Source organism: Rhinolophus hipposideros (assembly GCF_964194185.1).
Source record: "Rhinolophus hipposideros genome assembly, chromosome: 24".
NCBI lineage: Eukaryota > Metazoa > Chordata > Mammalia > Chiroptera > Rhinolophidae > Rhinolophus > Rhinolophus hipposideros.
The window spans coordinates 15,559,592-15,582,234 of NC_138070.1; the positions used below are offsets into that span (position 1 = coordinate 15,559,592).

At 49.1% G+C, this 22,643-nt stretch overlaps 1 protein-coding gene across 1 annotated transcript in view; it reads left to right on the forward strand.

Moving 5' to 3' along the window:
• MYO18B (myosin XVIIIB) overlaps positions 1-22,643 on the forward strand; it is a 260,653-nt gene that overhangs the window by 67,122 nt on the left and 170,888 nt on the right. The window contains exons 14-18 of the mRNA XM_081037710.1: positions 1,206-1,296; positions 3,659-3,851; positions 7,118-7,198; positions 9,235-9,382; positions 14,645-14,804. Of these exons, the coding sequence (XP_080893836.1) occupies positions 1,206-1,296; positions 3,659-3,851; positions 7,118-7,198; positions 9,235-9,382; positions 14,645-14,804 (673 nt within the window). The remainder of the gene's footprint in view (positions 1-1,205; positions 1,297-3,658; positions 3,852-7,117; positions 7,199-9,234; positions 9,383-14,644; positions 14,805-22,643) is intronic.

Genomic DNA, 22,643 nt, shown 5'->3' on the forward strand with positions numbered 1-22,643 from the left:
GGATATTGAAGTTGTTTCGAAAAAGTGATTTTTGCCAACTTAATCAACAATTGGGAAAATGTGTACCCAGAAATCTTTGTTTCTCTGAATATTTCATTAGACCCAAAGCCTAAGAGTAAAATTATTAAGTCCAAGTATATGAACATTTTATGGCTTCTGATATAAAATAGCAAAATTTCCCTCCAGAAAGAGGAAACAACAAGCATTTATGAAGTACCTACTATGTGTCAGGCACTGGGGGCTCGGGAGCCAACAAACCCAGAGACCGTCCCAATTCTCAGGGCACTCCCTGTGTGATGGGGGAGACACAGGCTAATCAAACAACCACACAAGTCAAGATACGCTGTGGTCAGTGCCATAAGAGCAGGGTAAAGTCCTCCTTCTGTGTCTGGTTTATTTCACTCAGTATAACGTCCTTGAAGTTCATCCACATTGTAGCAAAGGGCACGTTTGAATTACGTACTATGTGATCCCACTAATATCAGAAATCTAAAGTTGTCAAACTCATAAATGCAGAAAGTAGAATGGCGGCTACCAGGGCTGGAGAGAAGGGAAAAATAGGAGATACTGATCAGAGGGTACAGTTTCCCTTATGCAGGATGAACAAATCCTGGCATATAGGGGAATAATTAGGTGAATGAGATGATCGGTAGATGAGTAAGTCTCCTGTACAGCATAGTACCTATAGTTAACAGTGATGCGTTGCATACTGAAAAATTTTTATAAGGTAGATCTCATATTAGCTGTTCTTATCTCTCTCACACACATGGAGGGAGGGAGAAAAGTGTTAGAGGTGATGGTTATATTTATGATGGTGCATACTTACCAAACTCATCAGGATGTATACAAGAGATAGATAAGTATAGCTTTTTGTATGTCAATCGTACGTCAATAAAAAATTAATTTAAAAAAAAACAAGGTAGAGCCGGAAATTGACCTATTGGGGTGGTGGTCAAGGCAGGCTTCCCTGAGGAGGTGACATTGGGCTGAGCTCTGAGGGATAAGCAGGAGAGCACGAGAGAGAAGGAAGGGCCAGGTTGCACTGGAGGTCCTGATAAGACACTTGGACTTGGTCCTAAGAACACGGGTGTGCAATTTCAGTAGGGGGGGCATGTGTGTGAGGGAGGCTGCTTATCTAAGGCCACTGTGATGCCTCTGGGGTGGTGTCTCAGGCACAGTCCTGACTATCCTCTTTCCCCCTCCAGGGCTCAAAATGACGGGCGTTGAGTGTGTGGAGGGGATGGCGTCAGGCCTGTACCAAGAGCTCTTTGCCGCCGTGGTCTCACTCATCAACAGGTAACTGCAGCCATTCTCGGGCACAAAGTCGGCCTCTTTTTTCTTTTAATTTTTTATTGGGGAGTATTGGGGAACAGTGTGTTTTTCCAGGGCCCATCAGCTCCAAGTCGTTGTCCTTTAATCTAGTTGTGGAGGGAGCAGCTCAGATTGAAGATTGCCGTTTTCAATCTTTAGTTGCAGGGGGCGCAGCCCACCATCCCATGCAGCAATTGAACCGGCCACCTTGTTATTGAGAGCCTGCGCTCTAACCAACTGAGCCATTCGGCCGCCCCTCCGGCAGCTCAGCGGCAGCTCGTTGTCTTCAATCTAGTTGTGGAGGGCGCAGCTCACTGGCCCATGTGGGAATTGAACCAGCAACCCTGTTGTTCAGAGCTCACGCTCTAACTGAGCCATCCAGCCACCCCAAAAGTCAGCCTCTCTGCAGGTGCATGAATGAGCCCAGGCATGGGTTAGTTTAGCAGAGTGGGGTTTTGTTTTGAGCTGCATAGTGCTGGATTGAAATTCCACCTGGCCCACCCACTGGCTTTGTGACATTGGCAAATCAATTCACCTCTCTGACCTCCCCTCTGCATTTGTGTAGTAGTTCCACCTTCCAGAATCATTGCAAGGATAAAAAGAGATCATGTAATTAAATAACTCTTCCTAATCATGATGATGAAAAACCAACAATAAAAACTAACAATTTGGGGACATCTACTAAGGTCCAGGGCTGGCACTAATTGTTTAACTCATCTCTCATTTAATACTCACATCAGCCCATTGTACAGATGAGGTAACTAAGGCAGAGAGGTGGAGCTGGGATGCAAACACATCCCCCTTGTACCTTCAGGTTTCCCTGAATTAACCCATCACCTTGCTGTCCTCCATTTATTTTTCTAAAATTTCCTGATGGCAATAGGAAGCAACCCAGGGAGAATTTCAGAGTGGGTCAGGATGAGTCTCTGAAATGTGTCTACATGGCTGTAGGCATTGGAGCCTCTGTTTTCTATCATAATGAGTGAGCGCTGTGCCCGGCCTTGGAAATCGTTAGGCAATTCTAGTGGGGTGTGTCCAGAACGCAGGCAAGTGCCTCCCTCCTCTGGGAAAGCGGGAGGCATAATTAGGCTTCCGACATCCTGTGAAGGGGATGAAGCTGGCGCATAGCAACAGAGCAGCTGGGGTCCTCCAATGTCACCAGGACACAGAATCCACTCCTTTCTTGCTGCTGGAGTAATTACCATCTGAGACCACAGACACATCATCTAGAAACCAAGGGGGATCGTGTGCGCTTAGAGGAAGGAGTGCTGGGGCTGGCAAATGAACTGCTGGCAGGGGTAGCTGCCTCAGCCCGTGGAAGGCCGGGGCTTCTTGGTTTCGGTCTTGGAGCCACATCTGTATAATGGCGTGCATTGGCGATAACGATACCCACCACCACCACTTCTGAGCACCTAGTAGGCATCTGACTTTCCGAGCGTTCACTGACTTGATTTCCCACGTGACTCTGTAGGGGCTGATCTCATTGGCCCCATTGTACAGGTGGAAAACCTTGGCAGGTAACGGGGAGGAGCTAAGGTTCAGACTCAGGGCCCTTCAGAGTGTACGCTGATCATGCTGATGAGAGTAACAGCGGATAGTTTACCGAGCACTTTCCCTGCGGCCAAACTCCTGTTCACCTTCAACTCTCCAGCAGCCCTCCGAGTTCCGCTCCATCATTAACCCTTTCATGGGTGGCTCAGAGAGATTGGGCGGTTCTCCCAAGACACACAGCCCCTCCGTTGCCCAGTGAGGGTTGAAGCCCACAGGTGACTGTCTCCCAAGTCCCTTAACTCCTGCATTTGGAGGTGAATAATCCCTCCTCTGTCCACCCCGATAGATTCATGAAGAGGATCCGAAGAGGTGATGGCTTGAAAGAACTTTGTGAACTGAGGCACCAAACAAAATTGGTTTTCTATTGCGATGTGTCGCTAAGAAAGAAAATGAGGCTCTAGTCCTAACTTTATAGCCAATTTGCCATGCGACTTTCAGCAAGTCATTTCTCCACTCTGGGCCTGGTGGGGAGAGAGCATTCCCTGAAGGCCTGCTGTATCTATGGGAGGCGCTTGCTATTCTCGAACTCCTTCAATTCTTACAGCAGCCCCTGGGTTCACCGTACTCATCCCTACCATCATTTGACAGTTGGGGAAATCCATGCTCAGAGAGATTAATAAACTTACCCCAGGTCACACAGCCTGTACATGGGGAGCCTCGTTTTGAAAGTAGATCACCCAACCCACCCAGCATGCTGCTTCGATTTCTCCATCTCTGTGATGGGGGAGGGGCGGGCTTGGACCAGCGGGGCTCTAAGATTCCATGTCATCTCAGGGCCTGATTCCTCTCTTCCCAGATCCTTCTCCTCCCATCACCTCTCCCTGGCCTCCATAATGGTGGTGGACTCTCCAGGCTTTCAAAACCCACGGCACCAGGGCAAGGAGCGGGCCGCCACCTTTGAGGAGCTGTGCCACAATTATATTCACGAGCGCTTGCAGCTTCTTTTCTACCAGCGGACCTTTGTCTCTACACTGGAGAGATACCAAGAGGTATGGCTGGGTGGGAGCGAGGTCCTCCCCAGTGATCAGCAGAAGGTATGAAGCCAGACAGGGTTGGGGTCTGGTCCTCTAATAACCTTTGCCTTCATCCTGTTTGGCCCACCCCTGAGCAAAACACTAACTCCAGGCCTGGCTCCCCAGGCCTCCGCTGCTCCTCCATTTCCCTTTGCTTCCCAGCCTTCATCCGTGGTTCCTGCACCCTACAGTCTAGAAACACCAGGAAACTTGGGGCTCCCCAGGCCTTGCTCTCCTAGCTGTCCCTTCTTTGGGATGACTTGTTCCTCCTTGCCCCCTTCACCTAAGCGAATTCTTCTTCAACCTGGGAAGCCCTTCATGCTGTGTTGTTGGGTGCAAATGGTGGGTTTGCTCTTTGGATTGTGACGTGGCAATGTTTAGCAACATGAGAGACGCAATTCCCCATCTAGGAGGCACCCTGAAGAAACTATGTGTAGAAATCAGGAAACACAGACAGTCATGTTCCTGCCAGCCCTTCTTTTCTCATTTGAAAAAAAAAAGTTTACATTGAAATACAACACGTGTATAAGGAAAGAGCATAAATCAGAAGTGTGCGTGCAACGCAGTGGATTTTTCCACACAAACTCATGCATCTACCATGCAGTTGAAAAGTACAACATTGTCAGCACCCCAGATACCTGCTCCCTCCTTCTTCCCCAAAAGGGACCCCTTTGACTCCAGCAAGTGCTAATGGCAAAATATTAGAAATGACCATATCATTTTTCAGTATGTAATGGGTATGGAAATTATTGTCATTTCTTTGGTTGGACCCCCCCAGCAATAAGCATGAAAGCATTAACAGGGATAAACCTCAAAGAAATGACATTGATAAGACCTGGGGTTTGAGTCTAACTCTGTCACTGATTGGCTGTGTGGTCTTAGGAAAGTCTCTCACCCTCTCTGATCCTTGATTGCTTCACACGTAAACTAGAAATACCAACACTCCTGCAGCAGTTACCATTCACCACAATAATGCTACCTAATAAACTACCCCAACCACAGCAGCTTTAAAAATAACCTTTCCTTATTACTTATCAGTCTCTGGGTTACCTGGGAGGCTCTGTTGGTCTTGCCTGGGAGAGCTCTGTGGTCAGACGCAAGTCAGGTAGATGGCTCTGATGGTCTTTGCTGGCCATGGTCTCTCTGTGGTGTCTGGGAGTTAGCTGGCCACTTAGCTGATCCAGGCAGGCCCTGTCTCGGATGACTCACCTGTGCTCCAGGAATGTCCCGTCCTCCATCTGGTTAGCCCAGACCGGTCTCATGGCCCTGGCAGGGGTCCAAGAGAGCGAGCAGATGTGTGCAGGGCCTAGACTTGGAACCGGCAGTGTCACTTCTGCTGTCTTCTCTTGGTCGCAACAAGTCCAGTGCTGAGCCCTGACTCAAGGGGTGGTGAAATAGGTTCTACTTCTCGATGGGAGAAACTGCAATATCTCTGTACAGAGAGCGTGGGTACAGGGATGGGGAGAAAATGGGGCTTATTTTTATAGTTGTTTTTACCACGCTCCCTAAAGGGGCTATTTTGAGCATTGAATGAAGTCAGAGAGAAAGTGCCTAATCTATTAGGCATTCAATAGGTGGTCACAGCGATCATATTTTCCCCGGACTATTCCACTTATTTCTGATGATCAAAGTCATACATGTTCTTTATTAAAAATCTGGGAAGTGAATATAAGTGTCAGCTGCAGAAAACACAATCTCCTTCGCCCCACCACCCAGAGGCAACCTCTGTGACCAATTTCTGTATTTCATACCAGTCATCTCTCCGTACCTTGTCTTCTCTACAGATTTCGGATCCTTCTGTGTACCCAATTTTGCCCTCTGCTGTGTTCCGCCCAGCAGTATGTTATTCACATTTCCTCGCTCCATTGACAACTCTCAGTAGCCATGCATTTCAGTGGTGATGTCTTTTTCTATCCCAACTCTCCTTCGAACATTTAGGGGATTTCTGTGATGAAGCTATTATAAACAACACCGTGGTGAATATCTTTGTGCATAGTGCTGTCTGGCGCTGGTTACTTTTATATGGCAAATAATATAGTTTATGCGTGCTCCCTCCAGCACCCAGCACTCAGCCCTGCACTTACTAGGTACTTATTAAATATTGGAAAAGTTAGGAATGAATTATCAGTTCCTCATAAAGCTCTCACCATGATTTCTGACAACCCTGTAGGTGGAACAAAAACAGATGTTATTGGAATGTTGGTCTACAACCTTTCTTCTCACACAAAGGCTAAGGGGTGAAGATAGAAAAACAAACAAACAACTTGACTGAAAAATGGTCCAAGGACTTGAACTGGCATTTCTCTGAAAAAGATACACAAATGGCCAGTTAAGCACAAGAAAAGATGCTCAACATCACTAATTCAGGGAAATGCAAATCGAAACGATTTGAGACACTACTTTACCCCATTAGAATGGTTACTATAAAAAAACAAACCCAGAAAATAACAAGTGTAGGGAGGATGCAGAGAAATTGGAAAGCTTGTGCCTAGCTGATGGGACTAGAAAATGGCACAGCTGCTATGGAAAACAGTATGGCATTGTCTCAAAAATTAAAAATAGAATTACTATACGATACAGCAATCCACTTCTGGGTATCTACCCAAAAGAACTGAAAGCAAAGTCTTGAAAAGAGATTTGTACACCCATCGTCATAGCAACATTACTCACAATAGTCAAAAGGTAGGGCAACCCAAGTGTCCATCACAGATGAATGGAAACAAAATGTGGTCTATCCATATAGTGGAATATTATGCAGCCATAAAAGGAAGGAAATTCTGACACACGCTACAACACGGATGGGCCTTGAGGACATTATGCTAAGTGCAATAAGCCAGTCACAAAAGGACAAATGCTGTGTAATTCCATTCATATGAGATACTCAGAGGATCCAGTTCATAGAGACAGAAAGTCTATGGTGGTTGCCAGGGGCTAGGGGAGGAGGGAGATGCGGAATTGTTGTTTAATGCGTGCAGAGTTTTACTTTTGCAAGACGAAAGAAACATCTGGAGATGGGTGGTGGTGACGGTTGCACAACAGTGTGAATGTACTTACTGCCACCGAACTATATACACTTAAAAGTGGTTCGTTTTATGTTATGCATATTTTACCATAATTAAAAGGAACAATTTTAAAAAGGCTACAGGGTATGAAACGTCCTCACTTCTCTTTCCTCCGCCAGAGGTTTCCCACCCTGTTCAGCTCATGGAAGGAACTAATGTTGAATTTCTGTGACTTTCCAGGAAGGAATTCCTGTGCAGTTTGAGCTCCCGGAGCCATCCCCGGGGACCATGGTGACCCTTGTGGATCAGACTCCTTCCCAGGTAACACGGGGCCCCGCAAACCAAGACTCAGATACCATGAGGCCTTTTTACTGAAACACTAGCAGATTGGAGCCTTTAAGCTACTAGCTGTCTCTCTCTACCTCTGAATGAATCACCCGGGGATTGTTAAAAACACTGACATTTTGGACGTAGTCCCAAATTTTGCCTTGATTGGTCTGGGGGTGTGACCTGGGCAAGGAATATTTAAGTGCCCTTGGAAGTACCTTCTGCATTATGTCTGAGTCCATGTCTTAGAATGCGCTCACACCTGGAAGCTGGTGGGGGTTCAGGACCAGTGCCCACTGGCCTCCAGCCACCTGGAAAAGTCAGGTGTTCAGAGGAAAGCGCTGTGCCCGGCACAGACAGGGAGGAGAGGGACCAATGGGGGATGGAGAATGGGGGAAACCTTAGATCCAGGCCCCTGACCTCCCTTGGTGGTAGATAGGCTTTAATTTGGGGGTATCTGAGTCTTTGCCTCACTTTCCCCACCCTGGGAACCCGTTTTGCTGACCCTAGACCTGCACCTCTGCTCTACCCAGAAGTGCCATGGACCTCTTCACTCAATTTGCCAGGCGTAGGTCCAATCTTGGTGACCTTTGGCATGTCACTTGACCTCTTCAAGACTCAGTTTTCTCATTACCCCAGAGGGAACGATCATATCCCCGGGGGTTGTCATGAATGTCAGTGAGATCTGGCATGGAAAGCCCCTGGCAGGCTGCGTGGCACATAGGTGTCCTGCACGCCTCGTTTCTTCTGCCATTTAACAGCGCAGGCTGCCCTTTTCCTCATTCCTTGTCTCCTGTCAGCCAGGGCTGGTTTCTGAGGCTTCTCCTGGCTCACCATGAGTTGTACTTTCCCTGCAAAGCTCCCTTGTCTGGGAGCCCTGCCGGCCATCACCTGCTATTCATCTTCTGGGCACCTTTTGATGGTTCCCCCTCCCTGTCACGTTTCCTTACCTGGAAAGGGCAGCCCTGAAGGGACGAGCCAGGCGGTGTGAAGAGGGGAGAGCCACGGTGTCCCCAGATGCCTGGGCGGTGGCTGGGAACGGCTGCCTTCTGAGCATGGGCTGCTTGTCGATTTCAACCCCAGTAAAGAAGTCCCAGGTGAAGACTCGGGATTCCTGGGATGCACTTCCAGTTCTGCCCCTGTGTCTCCCCATGTGACCCTGGACATGACCCTTTTCCTGTCTGGGCCTCTGAGGAGGGTGGACCGAGGTTTCTGAGATAGGGTGTCCAGCTGTCCTGGTTTGCCAGGGGCTTCGCTGGCCTTCCCACTGAAGTCCTCACCTCAGTTTCTGTCAACAAGGGAAGTTGGTCCCTGTACATATCAGATTTCCTCCGTAACCCTCAGCGTGATTACTGGTTATGCCACCTCCTGAGGGGCCCTAGGGTGAGCCCTTCAACCCCCCAGGCCTCTCAGTTTCCCACGTGCAAAATTACAGCATTAGTTAGATGGTCTCTGAAGCTCGGAGCTCGATTTAAAATTCTCTGTCTGTGCCATGGAACCAAATTCACCTTCTCCTCTGAAACCTTATTTGACACGTTTTATCCTGCTCAAGATTTTAGTTTGAAAAAACACCCAGACTTCAAAGAGAAAGTGATGGAGATACAATGAATCCTTTCATGTTTCCCCGTGCACAAATACACCCAGCTGCCTGTGTGTATCTAGAAATATGTCATTTACACAGTGCTCTCCCTTGTGAAATCCTCGCACAGCCCTCGGAAGGAGGTCTTTTCAGTCTCCATTTCACATTAAGAGGAAACGAGACTCGGAGGTGCAGTGAGCTGCCCAAGGTCACATAGGAAGTGAGGAGAGAGGCAGGATTTGGACCCCTGGGGCTGAGAGGCTATTCGAGTTTTGTGGTTTTAACACTGAGAGTCTGGGGTGAGTGGGAGCCTGGGTTTGACCGTTCCCCTGAGTCCCTGCCTGGATGCCTGGGACCGCGGTCCCCTGACTCCCATAGGTAGGAAGAAAAGCCTGGGACTGGCCTCTGTGAGGGATCGGGCCCTCTCAGTGTATCCTGGATCTCCCACCAGGTCCGCTTACCAGCTGGAGGAGGTGCTGAGGAAGCCAAGGGCCTTTTCTGGGTCCTGGATGAGGAGGTTCGGGTGGAGGGCTCCAGTGACAGTGTGGTGCTCGAGCGTCTCTGTGCAGCCTTCGCGAAGAAAGGAGCTGGGGCCGAAGGTAAGGGAGTAAGGAGGAGAAGGGCACCGAGTTCAGCCCGGGACTTGGAGTCTGTCCTTGTCCGCTGTAGAAAAAGCCCTGACAAGGGCCGCACAGGGTGGCGTCTCCGTGCAGAAATGTCTGTGTGTGCGCCCCAGTGTGTGCGTTCATTCATTCATGTGTTCATTCATTCATGTAGCCAACAAATGTATTGAGCAGCTCCTTTGTGCTGAGTACCGTGTTACAGAGTGGTGAACCAGCCTGGTGTGGCCCCTCGTTCTGGTTGAAGTCACTAAGGGAATGAGGGTTGGCAGAGAGGATGGCCAAGGATTTAGCCCTGGGACATTCCATTGTCAAGGGGCTGGGGACAAGGTGAGTGAAGAGGAGTGACCGGGGAGGTAGGAGGCAATTTGGGAGAATGTGAACTGACCCAATTCAGTGCTGCTGGGTGTGGCTGAGGAATAGCCATTGAGGTCACCGGTGACCAAGACAAGTGCAATGTCAGTGGAGTGTTCGGGGCAAACGTCGGACGGGAGTGGTTTGTGAGAAACTGGGGAAGAGCTGGAGAAGGACAAATGACAGCTCTCAGTGCTGTCATCCACTGGGCTCAGGCAGCAGGAGCCTCCACCCGAAGGCAACCAGCCAAGTCCTCTGCCTGGGACGTTCATGGAGCATTGCTGCGTTCATATCAGGATGATTTTCTAAGCAGCAGCAGCAGCAGCAGCTTCTGATGGCTCCAGCAGTTCTCCTTGGACCAAGCTCAGCATTAATACCCAAATTACTCCCAGGGAGTTTGGCTCTGAGAGCAACTGGCCTGGAGCCGATTTCTCCGCCAGGAACAGGACGGGCTGTACCGGGGGCCTGTGGTGCTTTTAGGGTCCATGAAAATGTTTTCATTACTGTCCAAGCATAAAGCAAACAAAGAACTTTGAGATCAGATACTACCATGTTTCCTTGAAAATAAGACCTAGCTGTACCATCACCTCTAATGCGTCTTTTGGAGCAAAAATTAATATAAGACCCGGTCTTTTTTTAATATAATACAATACCGGGTCTTATATTAACTTTTGCTCCAAAAGACGCATTAGAGCTGATGATCTGGCTAGGTCTTATTTTCAGGGAAACACAGTATATATATCTGAATTGTATCCCCACCCCCAAAATTTATAAGTTGATGTCCTAACTGCCAGTGCCTCAGAATGTGGCTGTCTATGGAGATGAGGTCCTTTTTTTTTTCATTTGTTTTTATTATTGTATTTACCTATATGTTTTTAATTATTTTTATTTTTCAGTTACAGTTGACATTCAAAATATTTTATACTAGTTTCAGATCAACAGCATAATAATTTGACATCTATATAATTTGCGAAGTGATCCCTCCAATTAGTCTAGTACAGAAATTTGTTTTCCCCCAGTTCTGGAGGCTGGAATGCCACGTCAGTAGGTTTGATTTCACTCTGAGGCCTCTCTCCTTGGCTTGCACATGGCCACCCTGTTCCTGTGTCTTTCTTCTGTGTGTATCCATATCCTAATCTCTTGTAAGCTGCCATAAATTACTCCCAGAGAGGTTGGCTCTGAGCGCGACTGGCCTGGAGCCGATTTCTCCACCAGGCACAGGAGAGGCCTGTGGAGCTTTTTGGGTCTATGAAAATGTTTTTATTTCTGTTAAAGTGCAGAAGGAAAAAATAACTTTTAGGTCAAATACAATGTTTTAATATAAGAGGTCGGACAATTAAGTTCGCGAACTCATCCTAGAAAAAGTGCTACACACCTCATTGCTGAATATCACTAGTCAGCTCTGAAGAACTCCCCTTGGGAAGCTATGCACTGACACCAGCACCTAGTCCACCCTTCAAAGCAATTTTGGAACTATTTTTCTGGAATGACCATCAGAGCTGTCGTCATATTACCCTTGATGTCCTGAATGTCATCAAAATGTCTTCCTTTCAATATTTCCTTTATCTTCGGGTAAAGAAAGAAGTCATTGGGGGTCAGATCAGGTGAGTAGGGAGGGTGTTCCAATACAGTTACTTGTTTACTGGCTAAAAACTCCCTCGCAGACAGTGCCGGATGAGCTGGTGCATTGTCGTGATGCAAGAGCCATGCCTTGTTGGTGAAAAGTTCAGGTCGTCTAACTTTTTCACGCAGCCTTTTCAGCACTTCCAAATAGGAAACTTGGTTAACTGTCCAGTTGGTACAAATTCATAATGAATAATCGCTCTGATATCAGAATAGGTTAGCAGCATCGTTGCAACAAGTTTGCGAACTTAGCTGGCAGACCTTGAATATATGTATTAGTGACTGGTGGACATAAGGTTTTTAAAGAGGTCACTAAAGTTAACTGAGGTTATGGAGGTGGGTCCTAATTTAAGAAGACTGGTGTCCTTGTCAGAAGAGAATATAACCCCTCCTCACTCACACCTTTGTCTTCTTTCCCCTACTTTCCTCTGCTCCACGGCAGCCTTCACCATGGGGCCTGAGGCATTTGTCCTCACGGAATGTCAGCTCTGCGAGGGCAGGGGCCCGTCTGGTCATCTCTGTATCCTTAGCACCTAGAGCAGAGCTGACACAGTAGCAGTGCAATGAGTCTGGAGACAGACTAGATGAATATGTGGAAACCCAATGATCCAGAATCGGATGAAATGGATTTCTCAAATGCAGTGTTTTCTAGATCTTGACCTTTGGGCAAAAGAAGACAGAAAGTAGGGTCAGAAGCAGACGGTGTCTTGTAGGGACTGGAGGGCACAGGAGGGGATTCGGCGAGATTTGTGGCTCCCTCTCCTCTTCCTGTGAGGCCCAATGGTGCCAGTCCCAGACACGCCCCCAGGATGCTGTAAGGCTTGCAGTTCTCAGGGGACCCACTGAGACAGACACATTAACTCAGACATGTTGGTTAAAAAGAAAAATGAAGAAAAGATCTTTTGTGTCTCGGGCTGTCTGATTAGCTTTGAGTTAATGAGTTCAATCAAGTAGCGCATGGGAGGCTTTCTGGCTAACCCAGCATTCAGTATCCATTACTTCCCAGCTGAGGAATATTTGCTGGACAGCAGGCCCAGGACGGGGCTGGGGACAGCCCTCATGGAGCCTGGGCCCAGTGGACAGTCAAATACTAGCATTTGCATTGCAGCCATAGGGGTGAATGCCTGGGGCAGAGGTGCCGGGAGATATCCCTACCCCAGTCTGCAGGGTCACGCTCCTGGGGGGGGGGTGATGGTGTTAATACCGCATCTTACAGGTGTTTCAGGGGCTCCTGAAAGCAAAAGCTGCCTGCGCGAAGCTTGGATGAATAAAACTGGTGGAAAACCAACTCCAGGAGAAAGGGCAGGGTGAGGGCAGTGAGCAGGTCTGTGTCCTGGGAGCTGTTTTCCAGACGGTTCCTGGGAAACGTGGTACTTCCATGGAGAGGGCCACTGCCCTGGACAGAGACAGGCTTTGCGGTCAGCAGACCTATGTTCTCATCTCAACTCTGTGCTGACTGCTATGAAACTTTATCCAAGTGGTCTCAACCCCCTAAACCTCAGCATTACCTTCTAGAAACCAGCCCAGTGACACTTACATTGCAGACCAGAGTGGGGGTTGAATGACATCACACATCAGAGTGTGTCCATCAGAGGCTGGCTGGAAAACATGAACGCCCTCTCTTCGCTCTCGCCTTGATCTGCTCCCACTTCCCAAATGCTGCTGGGTCCTCATTCCGAGCCCAGTTCTGTGCTGGCTGCTGGACAGAACAAGGAATGAACATGGTTCCTGCCCTCAAATGGCTGGGCGTGCACTTTGTCACCTAGCCCAGTGCAGGGAGGGGACCATGCTGGCACCGGCAGCCTTTCCAGGCAGTGTGGACGTCTGTGCCAGAGCTGGGCATGCACTTTGTCACCTTGCTTTTCTTGCCCGTTAGAAGAGACTGCTCTGCTCTGAAGGGTTCACAGGAGGCTCTTGAGGCAACAACACTTCACTTAACTAGAAGTGTTCCTCGCTGCTAACTTCAGTTATCCAGCATGCAGAGGCGACCAGGAAGTGAGCATGAAGGACCTCCAACCAGCTAAACAGATGGCAGAATCCATGCCCCTTACTTAGCAGTTGCCTGCAGACTCTCAGACGACGTGTATTTTGCACAGAATTCCAAGAAGTGCAGGCCTCTCGTTCCCTAGATCGCTGCAGTATACAGGTAGCAAGTTAGGATTTGGGGGAGGGACTCAAGACCCTAGTACATGCATGTTGGTATGTTGACAACAGCAGAATGGGAAATGTAGAAACATCATTCAGAATAGATACAAACACCAAAACAAGGCTACCACGCCTGATAATAATTGGTTTGGGGCCATGATTCAATTTGAGAGCGTCACTGCAATTAGGGTGACATGATCAGTGACCAGCAATTCATTCATTCATTCATTCCACAAGCACTTCCAGACTCCTTTCTTATGCCAGGCATGATGCTGAACAGTGGGCGTGAGGAGATAAACCCTTTGTAACTCCAGAACACCAGCACAAATTTAAATGTAGGAAATGGCAGTGACACCCACTACTAATCACTGAGCGACTACTATGTGTCAGGTACTCCACTAAAATATTTTACACACATTATCTCCTTTGAGCCTATGCCACCCTGGGAGGTATGTATTCTTTCATTCATATTTTGTAGAAGAGAAGACTTGAAGTTCAGAGATCTAAGCGTCTTGGCCCCTGTCATGTAGTAGTAAGTAGTAGAGTCGGTTGGGGTTTGAACGCAGGTCTTCTCCAACTCCAAGCTCGTTGGTTACACCCACTCAGTTTCTTTCAACAAGTGCCTGCCCTCACATCCCAAGAGTAGGCTATGCATTTATTTGGTTGATGGTATTCAAGGTGGTTTTAGGTGGCACGTCAATAAATATTTTCAAAATATTTAATAATTATTTGTTTCCATGAATATAAGAAAAGAAATATAGCTTGCACCCCAAACCTGCAATATCATGCGTCTTTATAAATGGATTTATCTGTAAAAATGTGAGTTGCGTGAAGAAAAACATTAATAACAGCCCAGGGGATATCATGGTCTGGTAAAAAAATCATGAAGATGGTATACGTTAATGATGTTTGGGGAAAAACAGGTATCCTGGATTTAAGAAAGCAAGGAAGGATCCAATCCACGTTGGCAATAGTGCACACAAACGCACAAAGCAGGAGAAATGTGGGTGCCCAGAACTGTCAGCTTTTGCTACCTGGAAGCATGTTAAAATGGAAAAAGTGTTTTTTTGGTGATACGCCCACTGCGCCCCAATGCTAATGGGCTCTGCCTACTTTCAGGGACCTCTGCCCTTCGGCCGTGTGAGCAACCCCTCCAGTGTGAGATTTTCCACCAGCGGGGACACGACCCTGTGCGCTATGACCTCACGGGCTGGCTCCACAGGGCCAAGCCCAACCTCTCGGCGTTGAATGCCCCCCAGATCCTGCAGCAGTCAAAAAGGTGAGTCCGGCTAGGGCTGGGGACGGAAAGGGCCATTTGAGGCACTGCAATTCCTTTTCTACCGGGGCCACGCAGTTACAACAACCTGGCGAGTGAGGGCCGGTTTGGGAACCGGTCCCTAAGAACTGTAACTCAAATGGGAGCGGTACAGTGTCTCCCTGGGGCCAGCGTGAGTTCATCTGAGATAAGCTGGTCTTCTGGAGAGGCGGAGCACACGCTTAAAAGCTGTGACTTCTGGTGTTGGCTTTTTGCCTTTCATTAAGTATCTGAGAGATGATGTGACAGGAACTTTTATGGACATCCTAGAACTAGGGGATTGTAAAACCAAAGTGGTAATGTTTTGTAGTATTTAAAAAAGCTCCCAGCGTCCCCTGACTGCTCTTTTCAGAAGTGTTGGCAGAGATGGCAGCAATCAATGCCTTTGGTTCAGAGAGGTGCTGGGAAATGCGCACGTGCACATGTGCATATTTTCCCAAGTTCAATGCTACAATCCTGCAGGGGCAGAGCTTGGACATTAGAAGAGAAGCTGAGGCCACCAGGGAGGTGCTAGGGGTGTGAGAATGGGTAAGAAACATTTACTGACCACTCACTGTTTGCCTGGCATCAGGATAAATGCTTTATTAGTATTTTGTTAATCCTTACAGCAACACTGTATCTTTAGCCCCATTTTACAGATGATACAACTGAGGCCCCAGGTGGTAAAGTGGCTTGCCTTTGATCACACAGCAAAATAGTGGCAGAGCCGCTATATAATTTGGCTAAGTAATCCTTGGAATTCTCAGGCCATGTGGTCAGAGTTGATTGGAGACCTGTATGCAGCAGGGTACACGACTGTACAGCTCCAGAAAAGAGATCAAGTCAGGGGAGGGGGCAAAAGGAAGGTTAACAAGCACACAAAAGACTGCATAAGGAAAGCCAGGGGACCTAGGTCAAGTCCAAGCCCTGCCACTTGCTACCTGGGTGACTGTTGGTCTGTTCTCTCCTGTTTTTTTTGTTTTTTGTTTTTTGTTTTTTCCTTTTTCACCATAAAATAAGGCTATTTAGTGAGGCTACAAGATCTGGTGGATATGGCACAGCTTTGGAGTCAGGCAAATGTTCGAATTCTGCTTTTGCCTTTTTTCAAGCTGAATGACCCAGGCCTCAGTTTGATAATCTGAGAAGTGGGAGTGATGATGCCATGCTGACCTGTCCGATGGCAGATGGCTTATGAAGTGAGGAGCCTGGTTCATAGCGGGCCCTTAGCACACGTCTTGTGGCCTTGTAAATTCCCTTTCTGTTCGAGGGTCCTGTGGCTCAAGCTGGGTGAGGGCTGTAGGGTTAGGAAAGGGTGAGGCAAACCTTTGTTGATCAGATGGCCTGGTGCGTGAGGGAAGAAGGAACAGCACGTGAGAAGTCGAGGCTCACAGGGGTGAAAGAGCGTGGCCGGTTTGGGAGTACATCCCCCCAGGATGTCTTGCATGCTTGCGAGCCATGCATTGGTGGATTTTGAGAGCAAACAGGGCTTTTTGTTAGCGTGTTATTCTGTAGCCGCGAGTGCCAGATTCACCAGGACAGCTCGCTGAGCATTCTGATCCCTGGCCCCACCCAGTCTCTCTAGGGGAGGGCCCTGGGGACTTGCTTTGCAGACAAGCTTCCCAAGAAACGGCTCTTAAGCACTCTCAAGTTTTGGTCAAACCCTCTTGCTTTATATATCAGCAGCTGAGCTCGAACGAGGACACATGACTCATTCAGTGCCACACAGTAAATTGCAGACCAGAGGTCAGGTCTCCCAACCCCCCAGGTGGGATGACCCAGGTATAGGGGTACACGTGCCTTTCTCTCCGTGTACCAGGGGGTGGTGCCCACATCCCCCAGAGCCCTGCCCTCTCCTCTCCGGGATCCTGCCTCTGGGGGAGCTCCCTTAGCTCCCTCCCAAGATTTTTTTATTTCAATAAGAGTGTGTTCAAGCCATTGTTAATCTTGGTGCTGGCCCATGCGTGTAACCACCTTAAGGATCTTTGAGTCACGTGAGACTGACTTCCTTAATAGTTTGGACAGTTGGGTTCGGCATAGAGAGAGATGGGTAACGGGCCTTGAGGGCTGGGGCTGGGGGTGTGGCCTGGACTTGCACAGGGAGTGATGGAGGACGCCCATATGCTTCCATTGAGGGGATGGAGCAGGTGGGACCCGGGAGGCACGAGACCTTCTCTAGATCCCAAACCCAACCTAGGGCACAGCAGGGTCTGCCCAGCTCTCTTAATCCTCTTTTGCCCAATGCAGCAGGCAGGCCAGCTCAGGTTTCTGAGAGCAGACTCTATAAGGGTCGCTGGCCCTCGCTCACTAATCTGAGTACCTGTACGTTCCAGGAGCACTGAGGGGAGGCGTCTGCTGGGCGTTTCATTGACAGGTCCCGAAACTGCCTGTTCAGCCTGTGAGTCGTTGATTCTTGCATGAAACACAGCATAAGCGCCTACTGTGTACTGGACCTGTTCTAGGGATAACATAGATCATTTCTCCCTCTCCGAAAAGACAGGCTTCTTAGAATTCCCACAGGGATGTAGGTGCCAAGAACATCCAATAGGAGAGATGTCAGGTGGGGAGCAAGGCATGGAGGAAAGAACTGGTGTTTGTCACAAAGCCAAGGCTCATCTGGCAGAAAGGACTAGAGACCAAAGGGCAGCAGTTCAGAGGTGTGATGCAAGGGGAGGGTTCAGGAAACAGATTGCTGACCGTGTGCAGGGGTGTGCAGTGGGAAGCAAGGTGGACGCCTTTCCCATGAGCCCCCTAAAGCCCTTCTCTCTTTCCCCTACCTGCCAGGGAGGAGCTGAGGAGTCTGTTTCAGGCCCGGGCCAAGCTGCCCCCTGTGTGCTGGGCTGTGACAGGCCTGGAGGGTACCTCCCAGCAGGCCCTGCAGAGAAGCCGCGCCGTGAGAAGGGCCTTTGCCAGTGGCTTTGCGTCGGTGAAGAGGAAAGCCCCATGCTCCCAGATCAAGCTCCAGGGGGTGAGTGGCTCCCCTTGAAGTCGTGGCTTTCACTGCCACGTACCCCTCCCCCCCTCCATCATCTGCCTGCATCATCTCTAACCTCCCCAAGGAGCCTAGAGGGGCAGGCATCACCCCACACTCCACAGAAGAGGAAACCGAGGCTCAGAATAGCATAGAAACTTGGCCATGCTGGAAAGTGACTGCTCCAAGCCAGAGGCCAAAGCTTTGGCTACTTGGTATTGACTTGAGGGGCTTCAGGAAGTTTGCAGGAACCACAGTTGTCCTTGTGAGCAAGGTGACAGATGACGCAGCCAGACCAGGCCTCCCTGCCTTCCACACCTCTCAAATGCCTTCATTTTCACCTCTCGACCTCCTTGGTGGAAGGCAATAGGCTCCAGCACTGGAAGTAACTATGTTACCTAGACACACTCATCCAATAACAAATGAGAAACTTTGGTCAGTGATCAGGAAGGGCCCAAAGGGTAGGAGGACATGGGAAGGATACGTTTTGAAAAATGCTCATAGCGTATTATACTGAAAAATCCCACAGACTAGGTCCTGGCTTGAAGTTTACCTCTTCTGCTAGTGATCTGTGTGAACTTGGCTTGCCACTCACTTGCCTTCTCCATGCCTCGGTTTCCCTATCTGTTATAACAAGGGCTGTTATAAAGACCCCTTATTTTTCCTGAGTACAAATTAGGCTGTAGACAGGTCCTTGGTGTAGGACATAGGGGCCCCCAAAGATACCCACATCGGGATGAATATATGTTCAGAGAATATATGTCCAGACCCCTGTCTGTCCCACCCTGAGACAGCTGGCTATAAACCCCTCTCCTCTCTGTCCCAGGATGCATTGACCAGTGTGATCAGACGGTCTCAGTTACACTTCATCCACTGCCTGGTGCCGAGCCCAGCGGTGGAAAACCGGGGTGTGCAGCGGGCTCCGACCCCACTGCAGCCTGGTGGGGACAAGCCTGGGGCCATTGGGCCCCGGCCCGTGGACATCCCGGCGCTGAGAGTGCAGCTTGCGGGCTCCTACATCCTGGAGGCACTGCGTCTGCACAGGGCAGGTAAGAGCCGCCGGTCAGCAAGCACCTAGTGTCTAACGAACGCCTGGGACATGCCCGCTGACCAGTAGCACCTAAGGTACAAGAGCACCAGCCACATGCCAGGAGCTTTTCATAGAGTATCCTGTTGACTCTTCTCAGCAGCCCTGTGAGGTAGAAGCTGTGATAACCCCCGTTTTACAGAGGAGGAAACAGAGGCTCAGAGAGGTGAAAGGACTTGCTCACTGGTCACACAGCTGGGACAGGGCAGAGCCTGGCTGTGGGCCCAGGTCTCTTTGGGTCCAAAGCCCGTCTTATTTCCTGAATTAGGTGTGTGCTCCTGGAAGGCCAAGGCTGTGTCCTTCTCGTCTTCCTTTTTAACAACAAACATCTAAGGAGCTTCGACTTTGGGATAGAGAGTGGGATTCCCCCAAGGAGTAATATTTTGGTCTGCAAGATGCTCAGCCTGGTTCGGGAGATCAGTGTGGACACAGGTGATGACAGTGTGATATGACAGGGGCATGCGTCCCATGGGGGTGCAGGCGGTACCGGGACGCCGAGAGGAGGATAAAATCAGATATCCTGTGCTCTCATTGGGGAGATCGGGAAAACTTCCTAGGGCAGGTAACCTCTTAGTTGGGTCTTAAAACAAAACAAGCAGCTCCCCTCTGGGGGTGGGAGGGAGAGGGAATGATAGGCAGAGGGATCAGCATATGCAACGGCAGGGCGGCGTGGAAGAGGCTGGGTTTTCGGGAAATGGGGTTCAAAATGGGGGGGGGGAACTTGTGGGAGATGAGGCGGCTAGACCCACGGGGGAGGCTGTGAATTGGTTTTTGAAAATTTGGTTTTCTCCAGGTTCAGGTGAGGAGATGATGGGGTGGTAGGCGGACAAAAGGATTTTAATCAGAGGAATGACATCTTTAGGCCTGTATTTTAGAGAGCAAGCACGCACCCGAAGTTCCCGCCATTAGCTCATCCAATGGGTGGGGTTTGATCTGAATCCTTCTGATTCTTTTTTGCCTCTCAGACCTCGGAGGCCACCCCATGGATTTCCCTTTCTGACAGTCGGCGATGCTTCAGGTGCAGGCGGTCCGTCCGCAGAAGATGGGATGGCGGGGGCTGCTGGGAAGCCGAGGTGGACACCCGTTTGTTTAACATGCTGTGGTCACTGATGCCCCAGTGTGTGTTCGCTGCCTCCATCTCCTCCCACCGCGTTAATAATGAAACCATGGGCACAGGGTATTTGATGGAGAAGCTGGGAGCAGCTGGAAGCAAAGATGAGACCCTCATGCCCTCGAGCATCTCATTGATTTTCCCGCCTGCCTGCACAACCACAGGCAGAGGGAGGCAGATAATGTCACAGCGGGAGAGCAGGAGAGAGCGAGTCACAGCCGGGGGCAGATCGATTCTGCCTGGCTGGCTGGCAGGAAGCACGCAGCCTTGGCAGGCGCAGTGGCCTGCCTGTCAGAGCCCCCGTGTGCACGCTCCGGACAGCATGTCCCCTTCCTGGGGCCTGTGTCTTCATTGCAGTACTTGTCTTCTGCCTCCTCAGCAGACCACGACTTGGTCAGGAGGAGTTTTCCAACTAAGTGAAGGGTTGATGTCTGGTGCCACAACTTTCCAATTTCTGCCTTTCAGACCTGGTTCATTTCCTCCTTTTTTCCTGCTTGAAGTGGCTTCTGTCTTTCTCATACCATCTAAGCAATGTTGACATGCATACATAGGCACACACACACACACACACATATATAAAATATTGAGGGTTTTGAATTCATGCACATATAATGTATAGATACATATCACATGCTTACATAATGCATACATGTCTATGCTATTTATTGATAGCCTAGGAACGCTGTGCTAGGAACTGTGTCATCACATACCAGCTGACATAATACCAAGCCCTTAGCACAGTGGCTCGCGCATAATAAATGCTCATGAAACGTGGCATGCTGTACATCCTGGTGAGTGACGCCCCGACTCTGGAGCGAGTTGCTCTGGGCTTGTCTGGCGAACACGGGCAAGTCCCTGCATCATGTCTCCTTTTTTCGCTCCTATAATAGCTCAGATCTGAGAGAGCTGTTGAGGGTTTCATGCGCGAATAAGATCATAACACTTAGAAGAGTGCCTGGATGTGGGAAAGCACTCAATACGTGTTAGTCTCTTTTACTATCATCGCGATCAGATTTGATCCGTGTAGTGCCCCTGGGATGATAGCTCTTGTTCTCATCTGGCAAGTGAAGAAACCGAATCTCAAAGAGATGGGGTCATTTGTCATCGATCAGAGGGCAATACGGGCAGAAATGGGATGGGGGGAACCTAGCTAAGTCTGACCCCAAAGGGCAGACTTATAACTTCCCCCTGTCTCTGTGTGGTCTCATCCTTTGAACCTGACTGGAGACCGCCTCTTCCTTCAGGAAGGCTTCCTGGATTCACCACCCTCACGCGCTGCCACTCTTCCCCCTCAAGGTTTATGCATTTGGCCGGTGGTGTCATCTTGCTATTCAGATCCTGCCTCAAATGTTACTCTCTGTCACATCACCGTGTTTTAATGTTTGTGAAGCAGAGTCTCAAAAGTAGAGTGAGAGTTTACCAGACCTTCTCCCATCCGGCCACTTGAGGGTTTTTTTTTTGTTGTTGTTGTTTTGTTTTTGGCAACTGAGATTCTACCATACCCCTTGTATCATATAAGGTACCCTTGTAACCTTAAGACCCGGAATCTGAGTTCAGGTTCCTTTGGGACCCATTCCCTGCTTATCTTTGATCCATCGTTGTCTACTCACCACTGGATTAGTTATTGTCATTGTCTGGGTTTGAATCCTATCTGGAGGAGTTACTATCTGTGTGACTTTGAGTTTGGTGACTGGAACTCTCTGGGCCTCAATTTCCACATCTATAAAATGGGTATAAAATATAGCCCCCAGAGTGTCTGTAACAAACACAAGGAAGTTGTTATCCGGGTGCCTTAACTCACAAAAACACCCAGTAAATGTTAGCTGTTGCTATGACTGTAGAACAAACCGACTTCCGCGCTCTAGCTCCCTCTGCTTAGATGTCCCTTCCATACTAAATCCTCTGACAAACTCCTACAGCTCCTTTAAAGGCTGGTTCTAATATTACCTTTTTTTGGTAGCTTTCCAGATGACTCTTCCCAGTTTCCACACAGAATTCAGCTGTATTCATCCTACATGTTAGATTTCAAAGAACCCTTCAATACTATCCAACACAGCGTTTCCATATGCAGCCCGAGTGGTAATAAATTTGAGGACAAAAACAATTTTTTTTCCCCATGGCTGAACAGGTTTGGGAAAAAACTCTGGAGTAAGCAAAGCTAATCAGGCATCTTCCCTGCAGAGGTTCTCAGAGCCTTTGGCATCAATGCTGACACACTCTGCGACCTCCACAGAGGCAGATGAGAGTGTTTTATAGGGTTCGGGTTCAGCGGAACACATTTGTGAAATGCTGCTTGACTCTAACCTCTTAAATTAGCAAATGGGGAAACTGAGGCCCCGAGAAGTGAGTCCGCATAGCAAGGTAGTAGCAAGGCTAAGAGCAGGGCCCTAGGTTGCTCTTCTCACCTGGACTCCTGTTCTTTTCCTGCCCTCTCCATCCCCCACAGGCTACGCTGATCACATGGGAATCACTCGGTTCCGTAGACGATTCCAGGTGTTGGACCCTCTGCTCACAAAGAAGCTCATGTTGGTCACCGAGGGAATAGACGAGAAGAAGGTATGTAACGCTGGGCGCCAGCGTGGGTGCAAGCCCTGGATGTTTCTGTTCCATAGGGGATCGCCCCAGGGGGAATCTGGACCAGCTGGGATCGGAGAGCCA